The following is a 22,764-nucleotide window of genomic DNA, read 5'->3' as shown; positions in this document are numbered from 1 at the left end:
AAATCAGCCATCTTTCCCCCACTTATTTGAAGTTTAAATATCTGACTTTGATTTAAATATATTCATTTAAATATATAACATATAATACATAAAAGTTGATATATATGCATTTATATATATACCGCATATGTGTATATACATATATAAATTTAAATCTATTTCTTGCTCTGTGTTTTTATCCTGCTCAGCTATTTATCTAATCTTATATATATTCTTATATGTCTCTCCATATAAATTTTATTTTGGTACTTCTAGATAACTATTAAAATCTTATAAAGTAAATTCTTCCTCACAAGCCTATTTTTCCAAAATACTCTTGACTAGTCTTGAATATTTATTTCATATGATTTAAAAAACCATTTATTTAAATTAAACCTGCCAACATTATGCATCAGATCCGGCTTTTCAAAGAAGACCCATCTGGCTGCCCTGTAGGGAACGAATTGTAGTAAGGAGGGGCGGGTGACAGGGAGATGGCTAGGAGGTGGCTCTGACAGGGGTGGCAGGGCAAAGCCATTTCCACAACCAGATCAGCTGGACTTCGACCTTTCGACGTGATGTACAAAGAAAAGTGACTCACACTATTGGACAGCAGGGCTAGACAAATGTAAATCCTTTTCCAGAGTGAGGACAGACAGGAAGAAGTCAGTTTGGCAGTGCACAGGAGGAAAGAAGATATGTCCATTGTGGATAGGCGGATTGATGCATGAGGGTTATCTGTGGGCAGACAGAAATTGGTGTTGATGACATTAATCATTTGGGTAATTTAAACATCTTTTAAAAGAGGCTTTCAAATAAAGTGTTAGAGCCTTTTAGACATATTTTAGTCTTTATTCACTTTCTTATGAGGCCCGACTTTCTTCTTTTTTTTTTTTTTTTTTAAACGTTTATTTATTTTTGAGACAGAGAGAGACAGAGCATGAACGGGGAGGGTCAGAGAGAGGGAGACACAGAATCTGAAACAGGCTCCAGGCTCTGAGCTGTCAGCACAGAGCCCGACGCGGGGCTCGAACTCACGGACCGTGAGATCATGACCTGAGCCGAAGTCGGCCGCTTAACCAACTGAGCCACCCAGGCGCCCCGAGGCCCGACTTTCTTCTGATTCATTCCTACTTTGGCAGCTGAGGGCAGATTATTGTAAATAATCACAGAATGAGGTGTATCTTCTTACAGAGTAGAGCTCTGTTCAGATGAGATAAATGCCAGTTTTTGAATATATGTGTTCCTCTTTCATAGAAATATTTTCCTATAAATATTATATATGAATAGCTTGATACTGGCTTTACAAAGCTTCGTATTGTTAAGGTCACTATCACTTCCTTTCAATCATAGAAACTGTTTAGACCACTGGATATAAGTAGTATTATCTCTTGAAATTACACTTCATTTTATCTCCAGGTATTGTGTAGATTGACTTCTCACAGCTTTTTCATTCATTTGTCCTTGCAGAACTTGACAGCCCAGAGGAGCTAGGGAAAAAGCGTATCTGCAGGATCATCACAAAGGACTTCCCCCAGTATTTTGCTGTGGTTTCACGGATTAAGCAGGAAAGCAACCAGATTGGCCCTGAAGGCGGGATTCTGAGCAGCACTACTGTGCCCCTTGTCCAGGCTTCATTCCCAGAGGGTGCTTTAACCAAAAGAATCCGCGTGGGCCTCCAGGTAATGTTCACAAAGGCTTGTTTCCTTGGCACAGGTAGAGACCGTGTGACCATGCTCTGCTCAGAAGACCGTTGTGGTAACTCACCCCAGCGATATTGCTAATCAAAGCAGTGGGCCGGTTTGGGAAGCAGTAACCTAGTTCATGAAGTATAAAGTGAGCTTAGTGGCTTATTAAATAAGGTATGTATTTTAGGGTTTTCTTTTGAAAGTATACCTTGGTTTCTGATGAAAGATTGTTTTGTTAACCATAGGTTACTGGTCTCAGTATGTGCGACAAGAGCACCAAAAGAGCAAATATACCATTAAAGAAATAAACTGTATTTGATTTGGTTTATAATATGCCATAGCATGAAAATCAGTACTAAGGAAACTTGCAAGCTTTCACATTTTGATTTAAGTAGATCATAAACACTGGGTTTTATCCAGACCAGTTAGAACTTGTTTTGGTTTGGAAGGCTAACTGAAAATCTTGGCAAGGATGGTCTTTCTTATATTTACTTGTTCAGCTAGACCTATTGAAAAAGGAAAATAGTAAGGAAGGTAACTTAATTTGTGTTAATTAATATAGTCTTTAATAGTTTAACTTAGAGTTCCTGTTCTTTTTGTGAGGTTTTTTTAGAGTCAAGTACTCTAAACTCTGAGAAGGCCGTCAGTAACTTGTGACTGAGGACACCACCTTATATTTCAGTGACATGAGGTTCCCTTCAGCTATCTCTTGTATTGAGTATTTTACCAAATAGCAAAGAAGCCATAAGGAAGACATTAGGTTTGGTAGTCTAGAATTGAAATCTTAAGTGCCCTTTTGTTACTTAACTCTGAAAAACCTCAATTTTTGCCTGGGCACACATTGCCCATGTAATGTTTTACTGGATGTCCTGCAAAGGTTTAACATACACTAGACTCAATATTTGCTGACCTTTACTTTTAGTTAGACTAAAAGGCTTCTATGCTGTGAGACTTGATTCACTCTCTGTCACTCAAAGCTCCTGTTGCCTGTTTTCTGCTGGGGAAATACACACACTGACCAGTTCCTGCTACACTGTTCAGTTGTTTTGGTTCTTTTTTGTGGCCTCCTGAAGTAGTAAGGATTAAGAAGAAAGACTTTTTTTTCTTTCTCTTTTTTTTTTTTTTTTTTGGTTGTCTGTTTTGAGCTTTTTCCTCCTCGCTTAAAAAGTCAATTTTCCAATGACAGAAAAATGTTAACTTCCATTTAAGGTCCTTTCTCTGTCTCTAGGCCCAGCCTGTTCCAGATGAAATTGTGAAAAAGATCCTTGGAAACAAAGCAACGTTTAGCCCAATCGTCACCGTGGAACCAAGAAGAAGGAAATTCCATAAACCTATCACAATGACCATCCCGGTGCCCCCGCCCTCAGGAGAAGGCGTGTCCAACGGGTACAAGGGAGATACCACGCCCAATCTGCGCCTGCTCTGTAGCATTACAGGTTTGGTTAACTTGCTGCTGTACTTCCCTGGATGCTAGCTAACATTTGCAGTCATTCTGTACAAAAATATAAAGCCTTTGAAACATCCATGCCAACTTTATAAGCATAGGGAAAAAAGAAACGAATAAAACATTTTGCTTGTCTGTCACCTCATCTCTGTACCTTTTATCCCTGTACCTTTCTTTAAAGATGCAGAGATCATGATTCATTTAAAATTCAGTGATATTCTTTTCCCTGCCATTAAGTGTAGTATTAATAATTGCACTCTTTTAAGGTTATTGAGATAGTATTGAATCTCCTAGAGCAGCTGGATAATCTCTCAAGGACCTAGACAGAGGCAGTGGACCTAGCAAAATCCTTTAGACTACAGGAGATTGGGTGGGCTTTGGACAAAACAGAGCTGCCACAGAGAACCAGGAGTAGGGAAGAGCAAGAGCAAAGGCATGATGCTCACCACACAAAGTCACGAGTATAATCCAATAGACTAAAGCTATAAGGTCAGGAGAACACATGTTGTGATAATCACCTGGACTCCAAAGTTAGTTCATCATTTGATCATCCTAATATGATTTTTAACAGAAAGTCCTAGATTAAGATAGGTTGTTTTTTTGTTTCTATGAGTAGTTTCTATGACTAGCTGATTCCTCTTCTTACACTGGAAAATTAAATGATTTAGGCAGTACAAAATGAGCTGCTTTTTTTTTTTTAATATGAAATTTATTAGCAACTTGGTTTCCATGCAACACCTAGTGCTCATCCCAACAGGTGCCCTCCTCAGTGCCCATCACCCACTTTCCCCTCCCTCCCACCCCCCATCAACCCTCAGTTTATTCTCAGGTTTTTTTTTTCAATATATGAAATTTATTGTCAAATTGGTTTCCATACAACACCCAGTGCTCATCCCAAAAGGTGCCCTCCTCAATACCCATCACCCACCCTCCCCTCCCTCCCACCCCCATCAACCCTCAGTTTGTTCTCAGTTTTTAAGAGTCTCTTATGCTTTGCCTCCTTCCCTCTCTGTAACTTTTTTTCCCCCTTCCCCTCCCCCATGGTCTTCTGTTAAGTTTCTCAGGATCCACATAAGAGTGAAAACATTTGGTATCTGTCTTTCTCTGTATGACTTCTTTCACTTAGCATAACACTCTCCAGTTCCATCCACATTGCTACAAAAGGCCATATTTCATTCTTTCTCATTGCCAAGTAGTATTCCATTGTATATATAAACCTCATCTTCTTTATCCATTCGTCAGTTGATGGACATTTAGGCTCTTTCCATAATTTGGCCATTGTTGAAAGTGCTGCTATAAACATTGGGGTACAAGTGCCCCTATGCATCAGCATTCCTGTATCCATTGGGTAAAGCCCTAGCAGTGCTATTGCTGGGACATTGGGTAGATCTATTTTTAATTTTTTGAGGAACATCCACACTGTTTTCACAGTGGCTGCACCAGTTTACATTCCCACCAAGAGTGCAAGAGGGTTCCCGTTTCTCCACATCCTCTCCAGCGTCTATAGTCTCCTGATTTGTTCATTTTAGCCACTGTGACTGGCGTGAAGTGATGTCTCAGTGTGGTTTTGATTTGTATTTCCATGATGAGGAGTGACGTTGAGCATCTTTTCATGTGCCTGTTCAGGCCATCTGGATGTCTTCTTTAGAGAAGTGTCTATTCATGTCTTCTGCCCATTTCTTCATTGGATTATTTGTGTTTTGGGTGTGGAGTTTGGTGACTTCTTTATAGATTTTGGATAGCCCTTTGCCCAATATGTCATTTGCAAATATCTTTCCCATTCCATCGGTTGCCTTTTAGTTTTGTTGATTGTTTCCTTTGCAGTGCAGAAGGTTTTTATCTTGATGAGGTCCCAATAGTTCATTTTTGCTTTTAATTCCCTTGCCTTTGGAGATGCGTCAAGTAAGAAATTGCTGTGGCTGAGGTCAGAGAGGTTTTTTCCTGCTTTCTCCTCTAGGGTTTTGATGGTTTCCTGTCTCACATTCAGGTCCGTTATCCATTTTGAGTTTATTTTTGTGAATGGTGTAAGAAAGTGGTCTAGTTTCATTCTTCTGCATGTTGCTGTCCAGTTCTCCCAGCACCATTTGGTAAAGAGACTGTCTTTTTTCCATTGGATATTCTTTCCTGCTTTGTCAAAGATTAGTTGGCCATACATTTGTGTGTCCAATTCTGGAGTCTCTATTCTATTCCATTGGTCTATGTGTCTGTTTTTGTGCCAATACCATGCTGTCTTGATGATGACAGCTTTGTAGTAGAGGCAACAGTCTGGGATTGTGATGCCTCCAGCTTTGGTTTTCTTCTTCAATATTACTTTGGCTATTAAGAGTCTTTCATGTTTCCATACAAATTTTAGGATTGCTTGTTCTAGCTTCAAGAAGAATGCTGGTGCAATTTTGATTGGGATTGCATTGAATGTGTAGATTGCTTTGAGTAGTATTAACATTTTAACAATATTTATTCTTCCAATCCATGAGCACAGAAAGATTTTCCATTTCTTTATATCTTCTTCAATTTCCTTTGTAACAAAATAAGCTGCTTCTTAACTTTCTTGATAGTTCTTGTATTTTTTAAAAAATTTAAAAATAGGATAATTATATTGTCTATCTGAACAACTAATCTTTGCACCTATAAATTGCACTTACAAAATGTGCTTTATAGTCTGTGGTTGCCCCAGGTTTAAAATATTCTTTAGTAGCCAAACAGAAAAATGATCTTTAAAAAATGTAATATCTTACAAGAAGATCACTATAAGGTAGCAATAGTGCTAGAAGGAGAATAGAGGAAAAGTACCTTTAGGGCATGCCATTAATTGAAAGTTGCTGAAGTTTTGCAAGTTCCGGCTGTGCAGGAAGAACAGGAAGAACAGGATGGTGAAGAAGATATTATAAGGGGCATCTCCCATGATGACGTCAACGTATCTGCTCTTGTTCTCTCAGGAGGCACCTCGCCTGCTCAGTGGGAAGACATCACAGGAACTACACCTCTGACATTTATAAAGGATTGTGTCTCTTTTACAACCAATGTTTCAGCCAGGTATGGAAATAAAGGATTCCCAAAAGCACTAAGGAATTAATTTTATTAACTTTTGGAAAGTAAAAGTTTTTGTGCTCAATACCACCAGTATGATTAATTTTAAAAATTTTGATGGTGAACTTGGGCCTAACTCAGAAATGTAAAATTCACTACTGTACGTCATTTTATCCAGTTCTTACAAGCAGCTCTACGGTGCTAGACTTACTTCTGCTAGTTCTCAGCAATTTGTAAAAACCTATTTCTGTTGATCGTTGTAGAAATCTGGCCCCTTTGCTAAAGGAAGACAGCAACTTGTTTTTAATTTTTATAGTCTCAAAGAAAAAAGATAGGATTTCCATGTCTTTCCCATTTTCTTCCATAAAATCCTTATTCCTTCTAATGTAAAGTAAGAGATTAAACTCTTAAGCAGGAGTAGAAGGGAAGGCTCATCATGGGTAATTATACGAGGGGAATAAGAATCTTATGGGAAGGACAAGAGAGAAAAAAAATCCTTAGCATTTCTTCAGCAAAGGAACAAACATATAATAAATGTAGACCTTCTGTAAGCAGAGTACGCATCATTGCTGTTTGTTTAAATGAACGAGTTAATGTTTTGGTATCATTCCCTTATATGCTTTGACTTTTTAATGATGATTATTTTTAAGATTTCGCTAAAATCATCTCATCTTCACACTTCTGTGTTTCTCAGATTTTGGCTTGCAGACTGCCATCAAGTTTTAGAAACTGTGGGGTTAGCCTCACAGCTGTACAGAGAACTAATATGTGTTCCATATATGGCCAAGTTCGTTGTTTTTGCCAAAATGAATGATCCTGTAGAATCCTCCCTGCGCTGTTTCTGCATGACAGATGACAAAGTGGACAAAACTTTAGAGCAGCAAGAGAATTTTGAAGAAGTTGCAAGAAGCAAAGATATTGAGGTACCTTGTTCATAACAAGTTTGTTTTATTACATTCCCCAGATACGGGGTTGTCTCTTGAGGTTACAATAGCACTTATTAGAAATATCAAGCTCATGATTGATTGCAATTTTTGGTTAAAAATTTTGATATAGACTTATCCTCTAATGTTTTATGTGTCTTTGTATGAGGCTATCTTGGTTTAAATGTAGTAGTAATGAATCTACATCATGGTCAGTGCTTCCCTGTGGTAACTTGAATTGTTTTATTTTTATGGTCACTGTCTTTAGCACATTACTAGGATTTTCCATTTGCAAACTCAGTAAAAGTATTGGAGTAAAAAAAAAAAAACAACCAACTTTCAAAGTCTGTATGAATAAGCGATTGATGTCAGCACTTTCTCAAACATGTCTAAGGTTGCTGGAATAGAATTGAATATATAATTCTGTCTTATACATGTGCATGATTTGGTTTCCAATCACAATTGTTGAATTGTGAGCCTGAAGAGTTATTTTTGTGGCAAGTAACACCATAGAAGTAATTTCCTAATAAGGAGACAAATGTGACATAGAAATATGTCAGTCTTTTAATATTATGTGACTTAAAATTTCAAAATTCTTCCAATTTAATTAACATTAAATTATGTGTTTCTTTTACTCCAAAAGGTTCTGGAAGGAAAACCTATTTATGTTGATTGTTATGGAAATCTGGCCCCACTTACTAAAGGGGGACAGCAGCTGGTTTTTAACTTTTATGCTTTCAAAGAAAATAGACTGCCGTTTTCCATCAAGGTAAATCATCAATAGACTCTGTGAATTAAAAAAAAAAAAAAAAGGTGGGGAGCGCCTGGGTGGCTCAGCCAGTTAATCTTCTGACTCAATTTCAGGTCAGATCGTGATCTCACGATTTGTGAGTTTGAGCCCCACATCAGGCTCTGTTCTGGCAGTGCAGAGCCTGCTTAGGATTCTCTCTCTCTCCCTCTCTTTCTCAATAAATAAATAAATATTTTTTTAGAAAGAGCTCTTAGAGAATAAAAAGAAAAAAGTTTAATGATTTACCCAGTTTGAAATAACCCACCAAACTTGAATTCAGAGGAACAAGGTCAGATTTTGCCCGAGTTCTCCCCCAGGGCACTTTTGAGCCAGGAAAGCTTTATAATTAGCGAAAAAGAGCCTTTACCTTTTAAACAGCTAAATGATTGTTTCTGTTTAAGCAAATATTTGTCAGACCAAACAATCTAGAATAATAAAATGCATCAGATCTCATTCATGCTTATTAATCAAATAATGGCTGAAATCCAAACCCCATAATTAAGTTCCATATTGATGGAGCCCAAGGACAGTCTGGAGAAACTTCCTCCTCCGAGAACAGAAGGACATGGGACAGTTATTTGCTGTTATTATTGTTGCTAAAACTGAGGCCTTGGGAAAGAGAAATTATTAGATGGGAAGAAAATGTATATAACCCAGACTATACAGCATATTACCAGGGTAAAACAAGAAGACACAGCAATCCCGGGTCTAATCTAGGAATTCTAAATCCCGTTGAGTTTACATGTGACCACGGTGGTTGTTCCGTAACTATTACCATCATCTTTTCCCTTTACTTTTCTTGCCTCTTGAAGGGCTCTGTAAAATAAACATGTTTAATCCTTGTATAGACAGGAATCCTCAGAAAAGTCCCTCTCTATAACTGTCAACCACCTAAATTCTTCTAGATTAGAGACACCAGCCAAGAGCCCTGTGGTCGTCTGTCTTTTCTGAAAGAACCAAAGACAACAAAAGGACTGCCTCAAACAGCTGTTTGCAACTTAAATATCACTCTGCCAGCACATAAAAAGGTATCTTTTGATACTGGTTTATTGTGACTCTCTTCCCCTGGTCGTGAAGAAGTGGGCCCTTGGTATGCAATTAAGGAATGCTTTGTAACATGATTCAAGTTCCTGAAACTCCAGTTGTGTTAGTCTCTTTGTGTAAATTGAGTCTTGTTACCGTGGCGTCAAGTTGTTATGGTTTGTATGATGGAGTCCTCTGTATGGTGCTTCTGCTTCTGCTGGTAGCTCAGAGATTTTTATGCTTTCAAATGATGTCACACATTAATTTGCCGTGGATGTACAGTTCTTGATATTTTGTGTTGGCTTCTTTTGATTTGCTTTGCTCTCTTGATTCAGCTTGCATTTTGTGCTTTCTACTCAGTCCTTTTCATATCCTGATATTCTTTTCCCTGCTGTCCATTATAATATTCCTTGTCTCTGCAATGCCTCTTGGAACCAAAAGGAGACAGAGTCAGATCAAGATGATGAGGTAATATGAACACTTCTGCTTTTACTCTATCAGAGATAGAATAGAAATTGAAACTGTATACAAGAACTTACAGCAGGCTGAAGTGGGGAAACAGATTATATGTTGGCAGATCTTAGCGTAAGTGAGGTAAAGGGTGTACGGTTTTCTTAAAGAATGGTTTACTCTTCCTCCACATGTACATAAGAACACTCCAGGGCATTCAGGAATGTGATCCCGCTAGTGTTTGAAAAAGAGAAACTAAAATTCTTTAAACATTTTTAAATGTAGTAGCTTGGCATGTGTAAATATACATTTTTCCATATTTCCACCTAGTATCCACTCTGTGTAACAGTCAAATCAAGATTATGAGTAACATATGAAGTTTTATTGTATAAGTCAAGTTGTTCTGTGTAATACCAACTATGTGTTCCATGGCTACTGGTAAATATTTGTTATTTAAAGAAAATTATCTTGGCCATTTTTAAGGGTATAGTAGAGTAGTTCCATTTGGTTTTGAATGAATTTTTCCTTATGAGGCATCTCCTAATATTTTTCCAAGTTATATGATAATTGGATTTTTAAAACTCATACCCCAGTAATAATAAATAGAATCTTATTTCTAATAAAGCCATTAACCCTTTTTTAACCTCATCCACACTTTATGCCTTTGAACATATAGAAACAGCAGCAGTAATCCGAATGAGACGCCGTGTGCCCTTTTCCCTTGAATGTACTCACATAGAGGGAGTGTACATCGTGATATATGTGTTTTAAATATGAAGGATTTGGGAAAATTTACTGCTCAGCATCAGAAGTCTCTGTAACGCTCGTCTTGTATTTGTAGTTCCCTGTAGTCTGCTGTGTTGGTGCTCTTATATTTGCTAAATGATGGGAATTTGGTTGAGACAGTGGCTGGGGTTGTAGAGTCACAACAGGGAATTACCATTTTCATGAGGAGAATCCATACGAAGAAAAATAGAGATAAACCAGTCATCAACATGCCATCCTTCAAAATGTTTCAAAACCATACAGAGGTCACAAGGAATTTGGACACAGTCTCTCTCTCTTTTTTTTCTTTTTTAGGCCGAGAAAGCAGATAGACGACAGAGCTTTGCATCTTTAGCGTTACGTAAGCGCTACAGCTACTTGACTGAGCCTGGAATGAGTGAGTTTTCTAACACATTTACTAATCTATGTGGATGTCTATAAGAAGAGACATTTTTTTCTGTACAAATTGAATTTGGGGGTCATTTGGAAGCCCAATGGCAAAAGAAAAATTGCCTGCAGGGAAACTTTATCATGAACTGTAACTGATACTTTGTACATAGTTGAAGATGTGAAGCACAAACACCCTTAGATCATAACCTCAAAACAGTTTTTTTAAAAAGCCCCTACCTATTTTAAAATTTAGAAACATCTACTCATTACTTGTCTTTAAAAACCTTGATTTCACTGTGATTGTTAACTGTCCTAGGAGATAATGCACCAATGCTGCTTTAAATCTAAGCTCAAAGGAGAAAATATTTTTATATATTCAGGTTGGTAGAAAAGTGATAATGTAACTTTGATTTTCATCTCATTTTTCATAATATAGGTAGGTCATTATACCTCAGTCCTGATTCTCCTTCTTCCCAGTTTGCAAGAAGTGTATCTTCCTACGTTCTTGAGGCACTTGCTTATTGAATTCGTATCTCCTCCTTCCTTTCTCCCTCTCCGCCACTACCCCCACCCCCCACACATCTTTATTAAGTACCATTTCCAAGGCTAGTCTTCACTAGACTGGTTAAGCCCTTTTCTTCTTTCAGTGATTGTTTTGGTTCATTGTTAACTGGCTTGCAAGTATCAGGGTATAAATCCATTCAGTCATATTCATTCATTCCATCTCCCTCCCCACTTCATCTTCCCCTATCCCCTCAGCCCTCCAGAGAATCCCTCCATCAACAGGAGCTAAGAGTGCTGAGAGTAGCACTGTGTTTGATCCATCAGAAAAGGAGTTTTACACAAATAATTGTTAGTGAATAATTTCTGGCTGTTTCCCATTACTCACAGTTAACTTGAGTTTAGGGAGGATTGGAAATTACAAATAAGAGCCACATCTTTGGTTTTTCCCACCTTTCCTGAGTTCTTGTTTCTGTGGGCCAACATAGCATATTCAGTGTGCAGCAGGAAGACTCTAGTACTTAGCTTAAAAGGTCTTAGCATAATCTTATGGAGTCTAGCTCCTTGACTACTGGCGGAACTTTTATATCCAGACGCAAAACGGAGAGCATAAGAGAAATGGAGCTCTACCACACTTATAAATGTTTTTCCAGATCTCAGTTTTTGTCTCTAGCATAAATATCTAAATCCTTCCAAAACCATAAGGGATGAAACTAACTCCTCTTATTCTACAAAGCAAGGACAATATATGTGTATAAGTAGATGGTTTTTCGATAAGACTAAATATTCTTTGAGTACTTTTCTTTGGAATACGATTTTGCCTCAAATCTAAGGCTCTCAGAGGGTAGCTGGTTGGGACTCCCAGGCAAAATACTTAAGATTTGGACAGGTTCCATGACCAGCTTCTTTAGGTCCAAGGTACCTCTGGGCAGGTGAGCTCCCATATGATTCTGGTCCCTAAAGTATTTGGGGGACTATATGAGTTTAAGGTAAGGTCTGTGCTAAGTCAACTAAATTTTTTTCATTTATGCAAGTGTTGCTATTTTTTAGTTAGCTTCTGTTATGGTATAACATATTGATAGAAGGAAGAAGGTACTTTTCTCTGTTTTATGAAAGGGAGCATAATAGTGGTAAACAGAGAAATGGAAAGGACTAAGAACTAAAAACTAAGGAAATGTCATGGCCTCTGAATTGGTGTTAGAACTGCAAGTGATGCACTTTTCTCTCAGTACCCTGTCCCTTCCACCCCCACCCCAACCTCCCAAACAAGAAAGAAAGAATCTGGTGTAATTCAGTGCCTGACATCCAGAACCTCCCAGAAATTTTCTTTGTTATAAAGTGCATCACAAAATATGTGTCATTTAAGCATAAAATGTGTAACCAATCAGTAAATTGGCTACTTCATGTAAAGTTAAAACCATACATGTGGTTCAGAAGACTACATTGCTTGACGGAGCCAGCCTTCAGTGGTGAAGGAGAGATGCTTTGCCAGTTTCTGGTAGTTATAAAAATAAATTCTCTTGAGACATTGGGCTGAGCCCAAGTCACTAAAGTGAAGGAATCCCCAAATCTTCCATTTGTAGTATGGTGTGTCCAAAATATATTAAGCAATATAATATTGAGAATTATGACTAGGAGGGGTAATGAACGGGTGAGTTTTTCCTCAGTTCTTCCACGTTTCTTTATTATAATATGTAAGCTTAGAAGAGGACATGTTCTGAATATTTGAATTTAAATGTACACTAGGAATGAAAATCTTCACCCTTGTGGGAGTAGCTGCTAATCCAAGGACTGGATTGTAGCAATGGCCCGGGCACAGCATGAAGAGGAGCATAAGAGATGAAGCAGATTGTCATTTCCTCTTCGCGTTTCACTATTATTCTGAACCAGTGCTTTCTGGGAGCGAAACTGTACTCAACTTTGACATAGACCATTAGGCCTTGGCAGGCATTCCAAATCTCTGTGACCAACTCGGTTTGTTTGTTAGAGCTGTAGAAGTAGAGAGGACCAAGTGTGCATTTGCTCTCCCCCAGTGAGTGTGCTTACCTCATTTGTGTGTTTCTTGTCCCATTGCCAGATGAATGCTGGTACTAAATCCATCTTTCCTAGTGGTAGGTTTGCCTCACGGCTGCTCTACTCTTTGGAGCAGCCATGAGCCCCATGAACATTCTGGGAAGGCACCAGAATTGGTACCTTTGCCACTGATAAATAAATATGTATACCAATATATACTGGATCCCACTGCAGATACTTAAGTATGAAGTGTTAAAAATACGACTGTGCTTTTTAGATTTTCCCATGATACCTTTTGAGAATTTAAAGTGTGATAGATTGGGGGGGGGGAGGGGGGAATATCCAAAATAAACAATGTGCTTTTCTCCATAATGAAGATCACACTGGATATGGATATATTTAGTTGCAGATGTATTTTCAGTATGCGGTATTAAATATTTTCCTAAAATCTCAAAAGGTACCAAGATTTTGCATCTCATGGAAAAAGTGTACTCTTCTTTCTAAATGCTCTTGTGAAAGTATTTTTAAAGTTTATATATTGTGCATAATATGGCATAAAAATTGTATTACTTCATTGGCTTGTTTGCCGTGATATAACGCGCATGATAAGATGTTTTCAGTTGCTTTGCTTGCTTATGGTAACCATGAACCATATTTTCCGCTTTCCCCCCTTTGTGTGTATGTACACATGCATTTTTAAATCATTTCATATTACATTTTCTTTTTCCTCACCAAAAGGAATATGCTGCATGGGAAAAAATAAATGCAAACATTCCTTTTCTTTGTTGTTTCTTTTAAAGTTCTAACTCAGAAAATTTCTTGCTCTTATTGGCTTTTTATGGGTGTGAAGCATAACCGAATCATGCATGGAAGATACAGATTTAAAATCCAGTGGCTTCACGGTTTGCAATCAGTTGCCTGTCACATAAAAGTTACTTTGGATTCTGCATGAAATAGGCTTGAGTAGTTTTCTAAAAAAAGAGTTCTAGATATTTAATGTATAGCTGCACACATCGATATGGTTCTGAGTAGGTGCAATCTGTATCACCGAAAGGTTCAAGGAGAGGGAGCATTAGAAATTACTAAAATGAAAGTTATATGGTTGCACAAAACGAACGTGTACCTATACAGGCAAAACAGAATGGCTGCTGATCTTTCGAAACCAGCACATAAGAAAGTCAATAGGAAGTAAGGGAACCGTTTTCCATTGTGGTTATTTTTCTCATCATTAATTCTTTCCTCATGTTTTCTGTTTTTCATTGTTGGCCTATTTGGTTGCGATGTGCTTTTTCTGTCTTTCATTTCCCATTGCTCTGTTTTCTGTTTGTTTGTTTGTTTGTTTATTTATTTATTTATTTTTTTAATTCTGGATTGGTTATGTCTGTGGAGTTTTTTTTTCCTCTTTTACTTAATTGTTCGTTTTGCCTCTTCCATTCTAAATCATGCAAACAATTGTACTTGCTTTTGTAATATTTCAAAGTTTACTGACCAATTTTTTTCTCTGGTCTCTCTGTTTCTCAACCATTTTTGTTGATTTTTGTGTTTGATTTCATTTTTAAAATTTAAGAAACAGTTGAACGGAGTGCAGGAGCAACAAGATCCCTCCCCACCACTTACTCATACAAGCCATTCTTTTCTACAAGACCATACCAGTCCTGGACAACAGCTCCGATCACAGTGCCTGGGCCAGCCAAGTCAGGCTTCACTTCCTTATCAAGCTCTTCCTCTAATACGCCATCAGCTTCTCCGTTAAAATCAGTATGGTCTGTTTCGACTCCTTCTCCAATCAAATCCACATTAGGCGCGTCGACTACATCTTCAGTTAAATCCATTAGTGATGTGGCATCTCCGATTAGATCCTTTCGGACAATTTCTTCACCGATAAAAACAGTGGTGTCACAATCTCCGTACAATATCCAGGTTTCCTCTGGTACCCTGGTTAGAGCTCCCACAGTCCCAGAGTCCTCGCCTTTAAAAGGGCTGGCATCCAATTCTACGTTTTCTTCCCGAACCTCTCCAGTGACTACAGCGGGGTCTCTTCTGGAGAGGTCGTCAATTACTATGACCCCCCCTGCCTCCCCCAAATCAAACATTAATATGTATTCCTCAAGTTTGCCATTTAAGTCAATTATTACATCAGCAGCACCGCTAATATCTTCGCCTCTAAAGTCAGTGGTGTCTCCAGTGAAATCAGCAGTTGATGTCATTTCATCAGCTAAAGTTACAATGGCCCCCTCTCTCTCATCACCTGTGAAACAGATGCCTGGACATGCAGAGGTAGCATTAGTCAATGGATCTATTTCCCCCCTGAAATATCCATCATCTTCAACTTTAATTAATGGATGCAAAGCCACTGCCACGTTACAGGAAAAAATTTCTACGGCTACAAACTCTGTGAGCTCTGTGGTTAGCGCAGCCACTGACACAGTCGATAAAGTGTTTTCTACCACGACAGCGATGCCATTTTCCCCACTCAGGTCATATGTTTCTTCAGCACCATCCGCTTTTCAGTCTCTAAGAACTCCTTCAGCAAGTGCACTCTATACATCCCTTGGGTCGTCAATATCTGCAACTACCTCATCTGTAACTTCATCTATAATAACAGTGCCAGTATACTCTGTAGTCAATGTTTTGCCAGAACCAGCATTAAAGAAACTTCCAGACTCTAGTTCACTTACAAAATCAGCAGCAGCCTTGCTGTCACCCATTAAAACATTGACTACGGAGACACGTCCTCAGCCCCATTTCAATCGAACTTCATCTCCAGTTAAGTCGTCTTTGTTCCTTGCACCCTCTGCCCTTAAGTTGTCTACACCATCTTCTTTATCTTCCAGTCAGGAGATATTAAAAGACGTGGCTGAAATGAAAGAGGACCTCATGCGGATGACCGCAATACTACAAACAGACGTGCCTGAGGAGAAGCCATTCCAACCCGAACTCCCGAAAGAAGGGAGAATTGACGATGAAGAACCTTTCAAAATCGTTGAGAAAGTAAAGGAAGACTTGGTGAAAGTGAGTGAAATCCTTAAAAAAGATGTGTGTGTAGATAATAAAGGACCACCCAAATCACCAAAGAGTGACAAAGGACTCTCTCCCGAAGACGACTGGATAGAATTTAGTTCGGAAGAAATAAGAGAAGCGAGACAACAAGCTGCCATGATCCATTCCCCAACTCTGCCAGAGAGAGTGCAAGTGAAAGCAAAAGCCGCCTCCGAGAAGGATTATAACCTGACCAAAGTTATTGACTACTTAACAAATGATATTGGGAGTAGTTCGTTGACAAATTTAAAGTACAAGTTTGAGGATGCAAAGAAGGATGGTGAAGAGAGACAGAAAAGGATTCTGAAGCCAGCAATCGCTTTGCAGGAACACAAACTCAAAATGCCTCCAGCCTCCATGAGGCCTTCCACCTCTGAGAAAGAGTTGTGTAAAATGGCCGATTCCTTTTTTGGAACAGATACTATTTTAGAGTCTCCGGATGACTTTTCTCAACATGACCAAGACAAAAGCCCTTTGTCTGACAGTGGCTTTGAAACAAGAAGTGAAAAAACGCCTTCAGCCCCACAGAGTGCTGAAAGCACTGGCCCTAAACCACTTTTTCACGAAGTCCCCATCCCTCCTGTCATTACAGAAACAAGAACTGAAGTGGTGCATGTTATCAGAAGCTATGAACCTTCGGCTGGAGATGCTCCCCCAGGCCAACCAGAGGAGCCGGTGTCACCCAAACCTTCACCTACTTTTACAGAACTGGAGCCAAAGCCCACCACCTCTAGTATTAAGGAAAAAGTGAAAGCATTTCAAATGAAAGCCAACGGTGAAGAAGACGACCACAGTCGGGTTCTAAGCAAAGGCATGCGTGTTAAGGAAGAGACTCACATAACCACGACCACCAGAATGGTCTATCATTCTCCACCAGGCAGTGAAGGTGCCTCTGAAAGAATTGAAGAAACCATGTCAGTCCATGACATCATGAAGGCCTTTCAGTCCGGGCGGGACCCTTCCAAAGAACTGGCAGGTCTGTTTGAGCATAAGTCGGCAGTGCCTCCAGATGTTCACAAGTCTGCTGCTGAAACCTCAGCCCAGCATGCAGAGAAGGACAACCAAATGAAACCCAAACTGGAGCGTATAATAGAAGTCCACATCGAAAAAGGTAACCAAGCTGAGCCCACTGAAGTCATTATTAGAGAAACCAAAAAGCATCCAGAAAAGGAAATGTATGTATATCAGAAAGACTTATCCCGGGGAGATATTAACCTAAAAGATTTTCTGCCAGAAAAACACGATGCTTTTCCTTGTTCAGAGGAACAGGGTCAGCAAGAAGAAGAAGAACTCACTGCTGAAGAGTCATTGCCTTCTTATCTGGAGTCTTCCAGAGTAAACACTCCTGTGTCCCAAGAAGAAGATAGTCGCCCTAGTTCTGCTCAACTCATATCTGATGACTCTTATAAAACATTGAAGCTTTTGAGTCAACACTCAATAGAATACCATGACGATGAGTTGTCAGAACTAAGAGGGGAGTCTTACAGGTTTGCTGAGAAAATGCTTCTGTCAGAAAAGCTAGATGTGTCTCACTCTGATACCGAGGAATCGGTTACAGACCATGCAGGACCCCCTAGCTCAGAGTTACAGGGGTCTGATAAGCGGTCCAGAGAAAAAGTAGTCACTGCCCCCAAAAAAGAAATTCTCTCCAAAATCTATAAAGATGTGTCTGAAAATGGTGTAGGTAAAGTGTCTAAAGATGAGCATTTTGATAAAGTGACAGTGTTGCACTATTCTGGCGATGTTAGTAGTCCAAAACATGCCATGTGGATGCGCTTTACTGAGGACAGATTAGACAGAGGTAGAGAGAAGTTGATATATGAAGATAGGGTGGACAGGACTGTGAAGGAAGCTGAAGAAAAACTGACTGAAGTGTCACAGTTTTTTCGTGACAAAACCGAAAAGCTTAATGATGAACTGCAGTCCCCAGAGAAAAAGCCACGCCCTAGAAATGGTAAAGAATACTCTTCTCAAAGCTCTACCAGTAGCAGCCCCGAGAAGGTACTGCTGACAGAACTGTTGGCATCCAATGATGAGTGGGTTAAGGCAAGGCAGCATGGCCATGATGGACAAGGCTTCCCCAAAGCTGATGAGAGGAAAGAATCCAGTCTGCCGAGCAGCCCAGAGAAGAAGGTTCCTTCCCAACAGCCTGAGGACAGCAAGTCCATGGAGGAAGCCAAAGAAAGCATTTCACAGAGCAAAGCACCAGAAGGGCCCCAGTCTGGCTTTCAGCTCAAACAATCCAAACTCAGTTCCATTAGATTAAAATTTGAACAAGGCGCACAGGCAAAAAGTAAGGACATGTCTCAAGAAGACAAAAAGCCGGAGGGCCAATCCAGAATCCCAGTCAAAAAAATCCAGGAGAGCAAGCTGCCTGTCTACCAAGTTTTTCCTAGAGAAAAGCAGCAGAAGGCCATAGACCTCCCAGATGAAAGTGTGTCTGTGCAAAATGATTTTATGGTCCTGAAAGCTAAAGATGAGCATGTCCAAAGCCATGAAATTGTCATAAATGATTCTGGCTCCGAGGATGTGAAGACACAGAGAACTGAAATGTCAAGTAAAGCAATGCCTGACTATTTTTCTGAGCAACAGCCTAAAGACTTGGCATGTCATGTAACCTCAGATTTAGCAACTAAGGGACCATGGGACAAAAAGGTCTTTAGAACATGGGAAAGTTCTGGAGCTGCTAACAATAAGTCGCAGAAAGAAAAACTTTCACATGTACTTGTTCATGATGTAAGAGAGAATCACACTGGTCACCCTGAGAGTAAGATTGTTGATCAAAGGAGTGAATTTATGTCTGTGACTGAGAGAGAACACAAGTTGTTAACAAATGGTTCTCTCTCAGAAATTAAGGAAATGACTGTAAAATCTCCCTCCAAAAAGGTCTTATATAGGGAATATGTTGTGAAAGAAGGGGAACGGCCGGGTGGATCTCTGGAACAACCTTCCAGGAGGAGTGAGAGCTCAGCAGCATCACACATCCCGGTCAGAGCTGCAGAGGGACGGAGAATACTGTCTTCTGATATTCCTGATGGTTTTTGCGAGCAGCCGACGTTCCCCCAACACGAACTATCACCAAAGTTGTCCCCATCAAGTATGAGTAAAGAGACAGTCGAGACACAGCACTTTAATTCTATAGAAGACGAAAAAGTTACCTATTCAGAAATCAGCAAAGTTTCCAAACGCCAGAGTTACGTAGGCTTATGCCCTCCTCTTGATGAAACTGAAACCTCTCCCACCAAATCTCCTGATTCCTTAGAGTTTAGCCCAGGAAAGGAATCTCCCTCTAGTGATGCGTTCGACCACAGTCCCCTTGATGGATTGGAAAGAGTTGCTCCACTAGCCCAGACGGAGGGAGGGAAAGACATAAAAACTTTACCTGTTTATGTCAGTTTTGTACAGGTGGGGAAGCAGTATGAAAAGGAGATACAACAAGGAAGTGTAAAAAAGATCATAAGTCAGGAGTGTAAGACAGTACAAGAGACCAGGGGGACCTTTTATACAACTAGACAGCAGAAGCAGCCTCCTTCTCCCCAAGGTAGTCCAGAAGACGACACTCTAGAACAAGTTTCCTTTCTAGACAGCTCTGGGAAAAGCCCTTTAACCCCGGAAACACCCAGTTCAGAGGAAGTGAGTTATGAATTCACGTCTAAGACACCAGACTCGCTCATAGCTTATATACCAGGCAAACCCAGCCCAATCCCTGAGGTTTCTGAGGAATCTGAGGAGGAGGAGCAGGCCAAGTCAGCCTCCTTAAAGCAGACTACGGTGGAGGAAGCAACCGTGGAGCGTGAAATGCCTACCGATGCGAGCAAAGACTCTAACCAAAGACCCAAAACCAGTAGGGTTGCCTATATTGAGTTCCCCCCTCCTCCACCACTGGATGCAGACCAGATGGAGCCAGATAAGAAGCATCATTATCTCCCTGAAAGAGAGGTTGACATGATTGAAGTCAGTCTGCAAGATGAACATGACAAGTACCAGCTGGCTGAACCAGTCATCAGAGTGCAGCCACCTTCTCCAGTTCCTCCCGGGGCAGACGTCAGCGATTCGAGCGATGACGAGTCCATCTATCAGCCGGTCCCAGTTAAAAAATACACCTTCAAATTAAAGGAAGTAGACGATGAACAAAAAGAAATGACCAAATCCAAAGCTCCTGCTGACAAGGCTTCCAACCAGAAAGAATTGGAAACCAATGGATCTGGAAAAGATAACGAATTTGGCCTTGGCCTCGATTCACCTCAGAATGAAACTGCCCAGAATGGGAACAATGACCAGTCCATCACAGAGTGTTCCATTGCTACCACGGCCGAGTTTTCTCATGACACAGATGCCACGGAGATCGACTCTCTGGATGGCTATGACCTGCAAGATGAAGATGATGGCCTGACAGAGAGTGATTCTAAACTCCCAAGTCAAACCATGGAAATCAAGAAAGATGTCTGGAACACAGAGGGCATTCTGAAGCCAGCTGATCGCTCCTTTAGCCAAAGTAAACTTGAAGTTATCGAGGAGGAGGAGGGAAGGGTGGGACCAGACGAAGATAAGCCACCTTCTAAAAGTTCCTCATCTGAAAGGACCCCTGATAAGACTGATCAGAAATCAGGGGCCCAGTTTTTCACTCTAGAAGGCAGACATCCTGACAGATCAGTGTTTCCCGATACTTACTTCAGTTACAAAGTAGATGAAGAATTTGCCACTCCTTTTAAAACAGTAGCTACCAAAGGTCTAGATTTTGATCCCTGGTCTAATAACCGAGGGGATGATGAAGTTTTTGACAGTAAATCACGGGAAGATGAAAGTAAGCCATTTGGTCTGGCTGTGGAAGACCGCTCGCCAGCAACAACCCCTGATACAACGCCAGCCAGAACGCCAACTGATGAAAGTACCCCAACTAGTGAGCCTAACCCCTTCCCATTTCACGAAGGGAAAATGTTTGAGATGACTCGCAGTGGTGCAATTGACATGAGCAAGAGGGATTTTGTTGAAGAGAGGCTCCAATTTTTCCAGATTGGTGAGCATACTTCTGAAGGGAAGTCAGGGGACCAGGGGGAAGGGGATAAAAGTATGGTCACTGCCACACCACAGCCACAGTCAGGGGACACCACTGTAGAAACCAATCTAGAGAGAAATGTAGAGGCACCTCCAGTCGAACCCAACCCCAGCATCCCGACCAGCGGAGAGTGTCAGGAAGGCACATCCAGTAGTGGCTCCCTGGAGAAATCGGCAGCAGCCACTAGCACCTCTAAAGTTGACCCCAAGTTGCGCACGCCTATAAAAATGGGAATTTCTGCATCCACCATGACCATGAAGAAAGAAGGCCCTGGAGAAGTGACAGATAAGATAGAAGCTGTGATGACCAGTTGTCAGGGACTAGAGAATGAAACTATACCAATGATTTCAAATACAGCCAATAGCCACATGGGCACTAGGCCCCAAGAAAAACATGATTTCCAGAAAGATAACTTTAATAACAACAACAATTTGGATTCTTCCACTATACAGACAGATAACATTACAAGTAGTATAGTTCTGATGGAACATTCTGCACCCACTTGTACCACAGAGAAAGCTAATCCAGTGAAAATCTCATCAGGAAAAAAGACAGGGGTACTGCAAGGACACTGTGTAAGAGATAAGCAGAAAGTTCTTGGAGAGCAGCCAAAGACCAAGGAATCGATAGGGATTAGGCGAAAATCCAAACTTCCCATAAAGGCCACTTCACCAAAAGATATCTGCCCACCAAGTCATATGCCAAACATGAAAGTGAGTAAAACGAAGCAGGTCAGTCAATCTGAGAAAACCAAAACCCTTATTTCTTCTTCATGTGTAGATGTAAAGTCCAGAATTCCAGTAAAAGACACACACAGAGATAACGTAGTTAGAAAAGCATGTGCCACACAAAAGCAAGGGCAGCCAGAGAAAGGCAAGGCCAAACAGCTTCCATCCAAGTTGCCAGTAAAGGTAAGATCCACCTGTGTCACCAGCACTACCACCACCACCACCACCACCACCACCACCACCACCGCCATAGTAAAAGTTAGGAAGAGTCAGCTTAAGGAAGTATGTAAACATTCCATTGAATATTTTAAGGGAATTAGTGGTGAGACCTTAAAGCTTGTGGACCGCCTCTCTGAAGAAGACAAAAAGATGCAGTCCGAGTTGTCCGATGAGGAAGACAGTACCTCAAGAAACACGTCGTTGTCCGAGACTTCCCGGGGTGGCCAGCCTTCAGTTACCACGAAGTCTGCTAGAGATAAGAAAACAGAGGCAGCACCTTTAAAATCAAAGAGTGAAAAGGCCGGCAGTGGGAAAAGGAGCAGTAGAAGGACTGGTGAGAACGGAGGCAGTCAGGTCTCTCGAGCACTCTTTGCTCACATCCCGGAGAGCGAGCATAGTTTGTAAACACTTTCCGACTCGTAGACCCTAGTGCATGAACTGTCGTGATTGCCTGTGAAGTGACTTAACCGTAGTTTCTCATTCTGTCACTGTCATCTGTGTGTGCTGTCTATACACTCTTCTTCCTCCCTTTTAACCAAACGACACTGTAGACAGCTAGGGAAGCATGCTGAAGACATTGGTGTCATTCAAGATGAGCAACTTTTTTTTTTTTCTTTAATGTACTAATAATGATTCTGTCAAAGTGAAAGCAGAGATGTTGAGATCCCATCATGGTGTTTTCACCGACACAATGATTCTGTAACCGCTGTCCAGTAGCTAGCTCGTCAG

At 40.4% G+C, this 22,764-nt stretch overlaps 1 protein-coding gene across 2 annotated transcripts in view; it reads left to right on the top strand.

Annotated features, from left to right (window-relative positions):
* Positions 1-22,764, top strand: part of ANK3 (ankyrin 3) — a 334,814-nt gene that overhangs the window by 276,034 nt on the left and 36,016 nt on the right. Inside the window, exons 29-37 of one of the 2 annotated variants that reach the window (XM_042959816.1) lie at positions 1,450-1,661; positions 2,896-3,103; positions 6,048-6,144; positions 6,833-7,061; positions 7,705-7,830; positions 8,757-8,879; positions 9,316-9,342; positions 10,405-10,486; positions 14,567-22,369. In XM_042959816.1, coding sequence (XP_042815750.1) covers positions 1,450-1,661; positions 2,896-3,103; positions 6,048-6,144; positions 6,833-7,061; positions 7,705-7,830; positions 8,757-8,879; positions 9,316-9,342; positions 10,405-10,486; positions 14,567-22,369 — 8,907 coding nt within the window. The remainder of the gene's footprint in view (positions 1-1,449; positions 1,662-2,895; positions 3,104-6,047; positions 6,145-6,832; positions 7,062-7,704; positions 7,831-8,756; positions 8,880-9,315; positions 9,343-10,404; positions 10,487-14,566; positions 22,370-22,764) is intronic. The other variant, XM_007095800.3, reaches the window with a different exon arrangement.

The sequence above is a fragment of the Panthera tigris genome, chromosome D2 (assembly GCF_018350195.1).
Source record: "Panthera tigris isolate Pti1 chromosome D2, P.tigris_Pti1_mat1.1, whole genome shotgun sequence".
NCBI lineage: Eukaryota > Metazoa > Chordata > Mammalia > Carnivora > Felidae > Panthera > Panthera tigris.
This window is presented reverse-complemented; position numbering and strand designations above follow the sequence as displayed.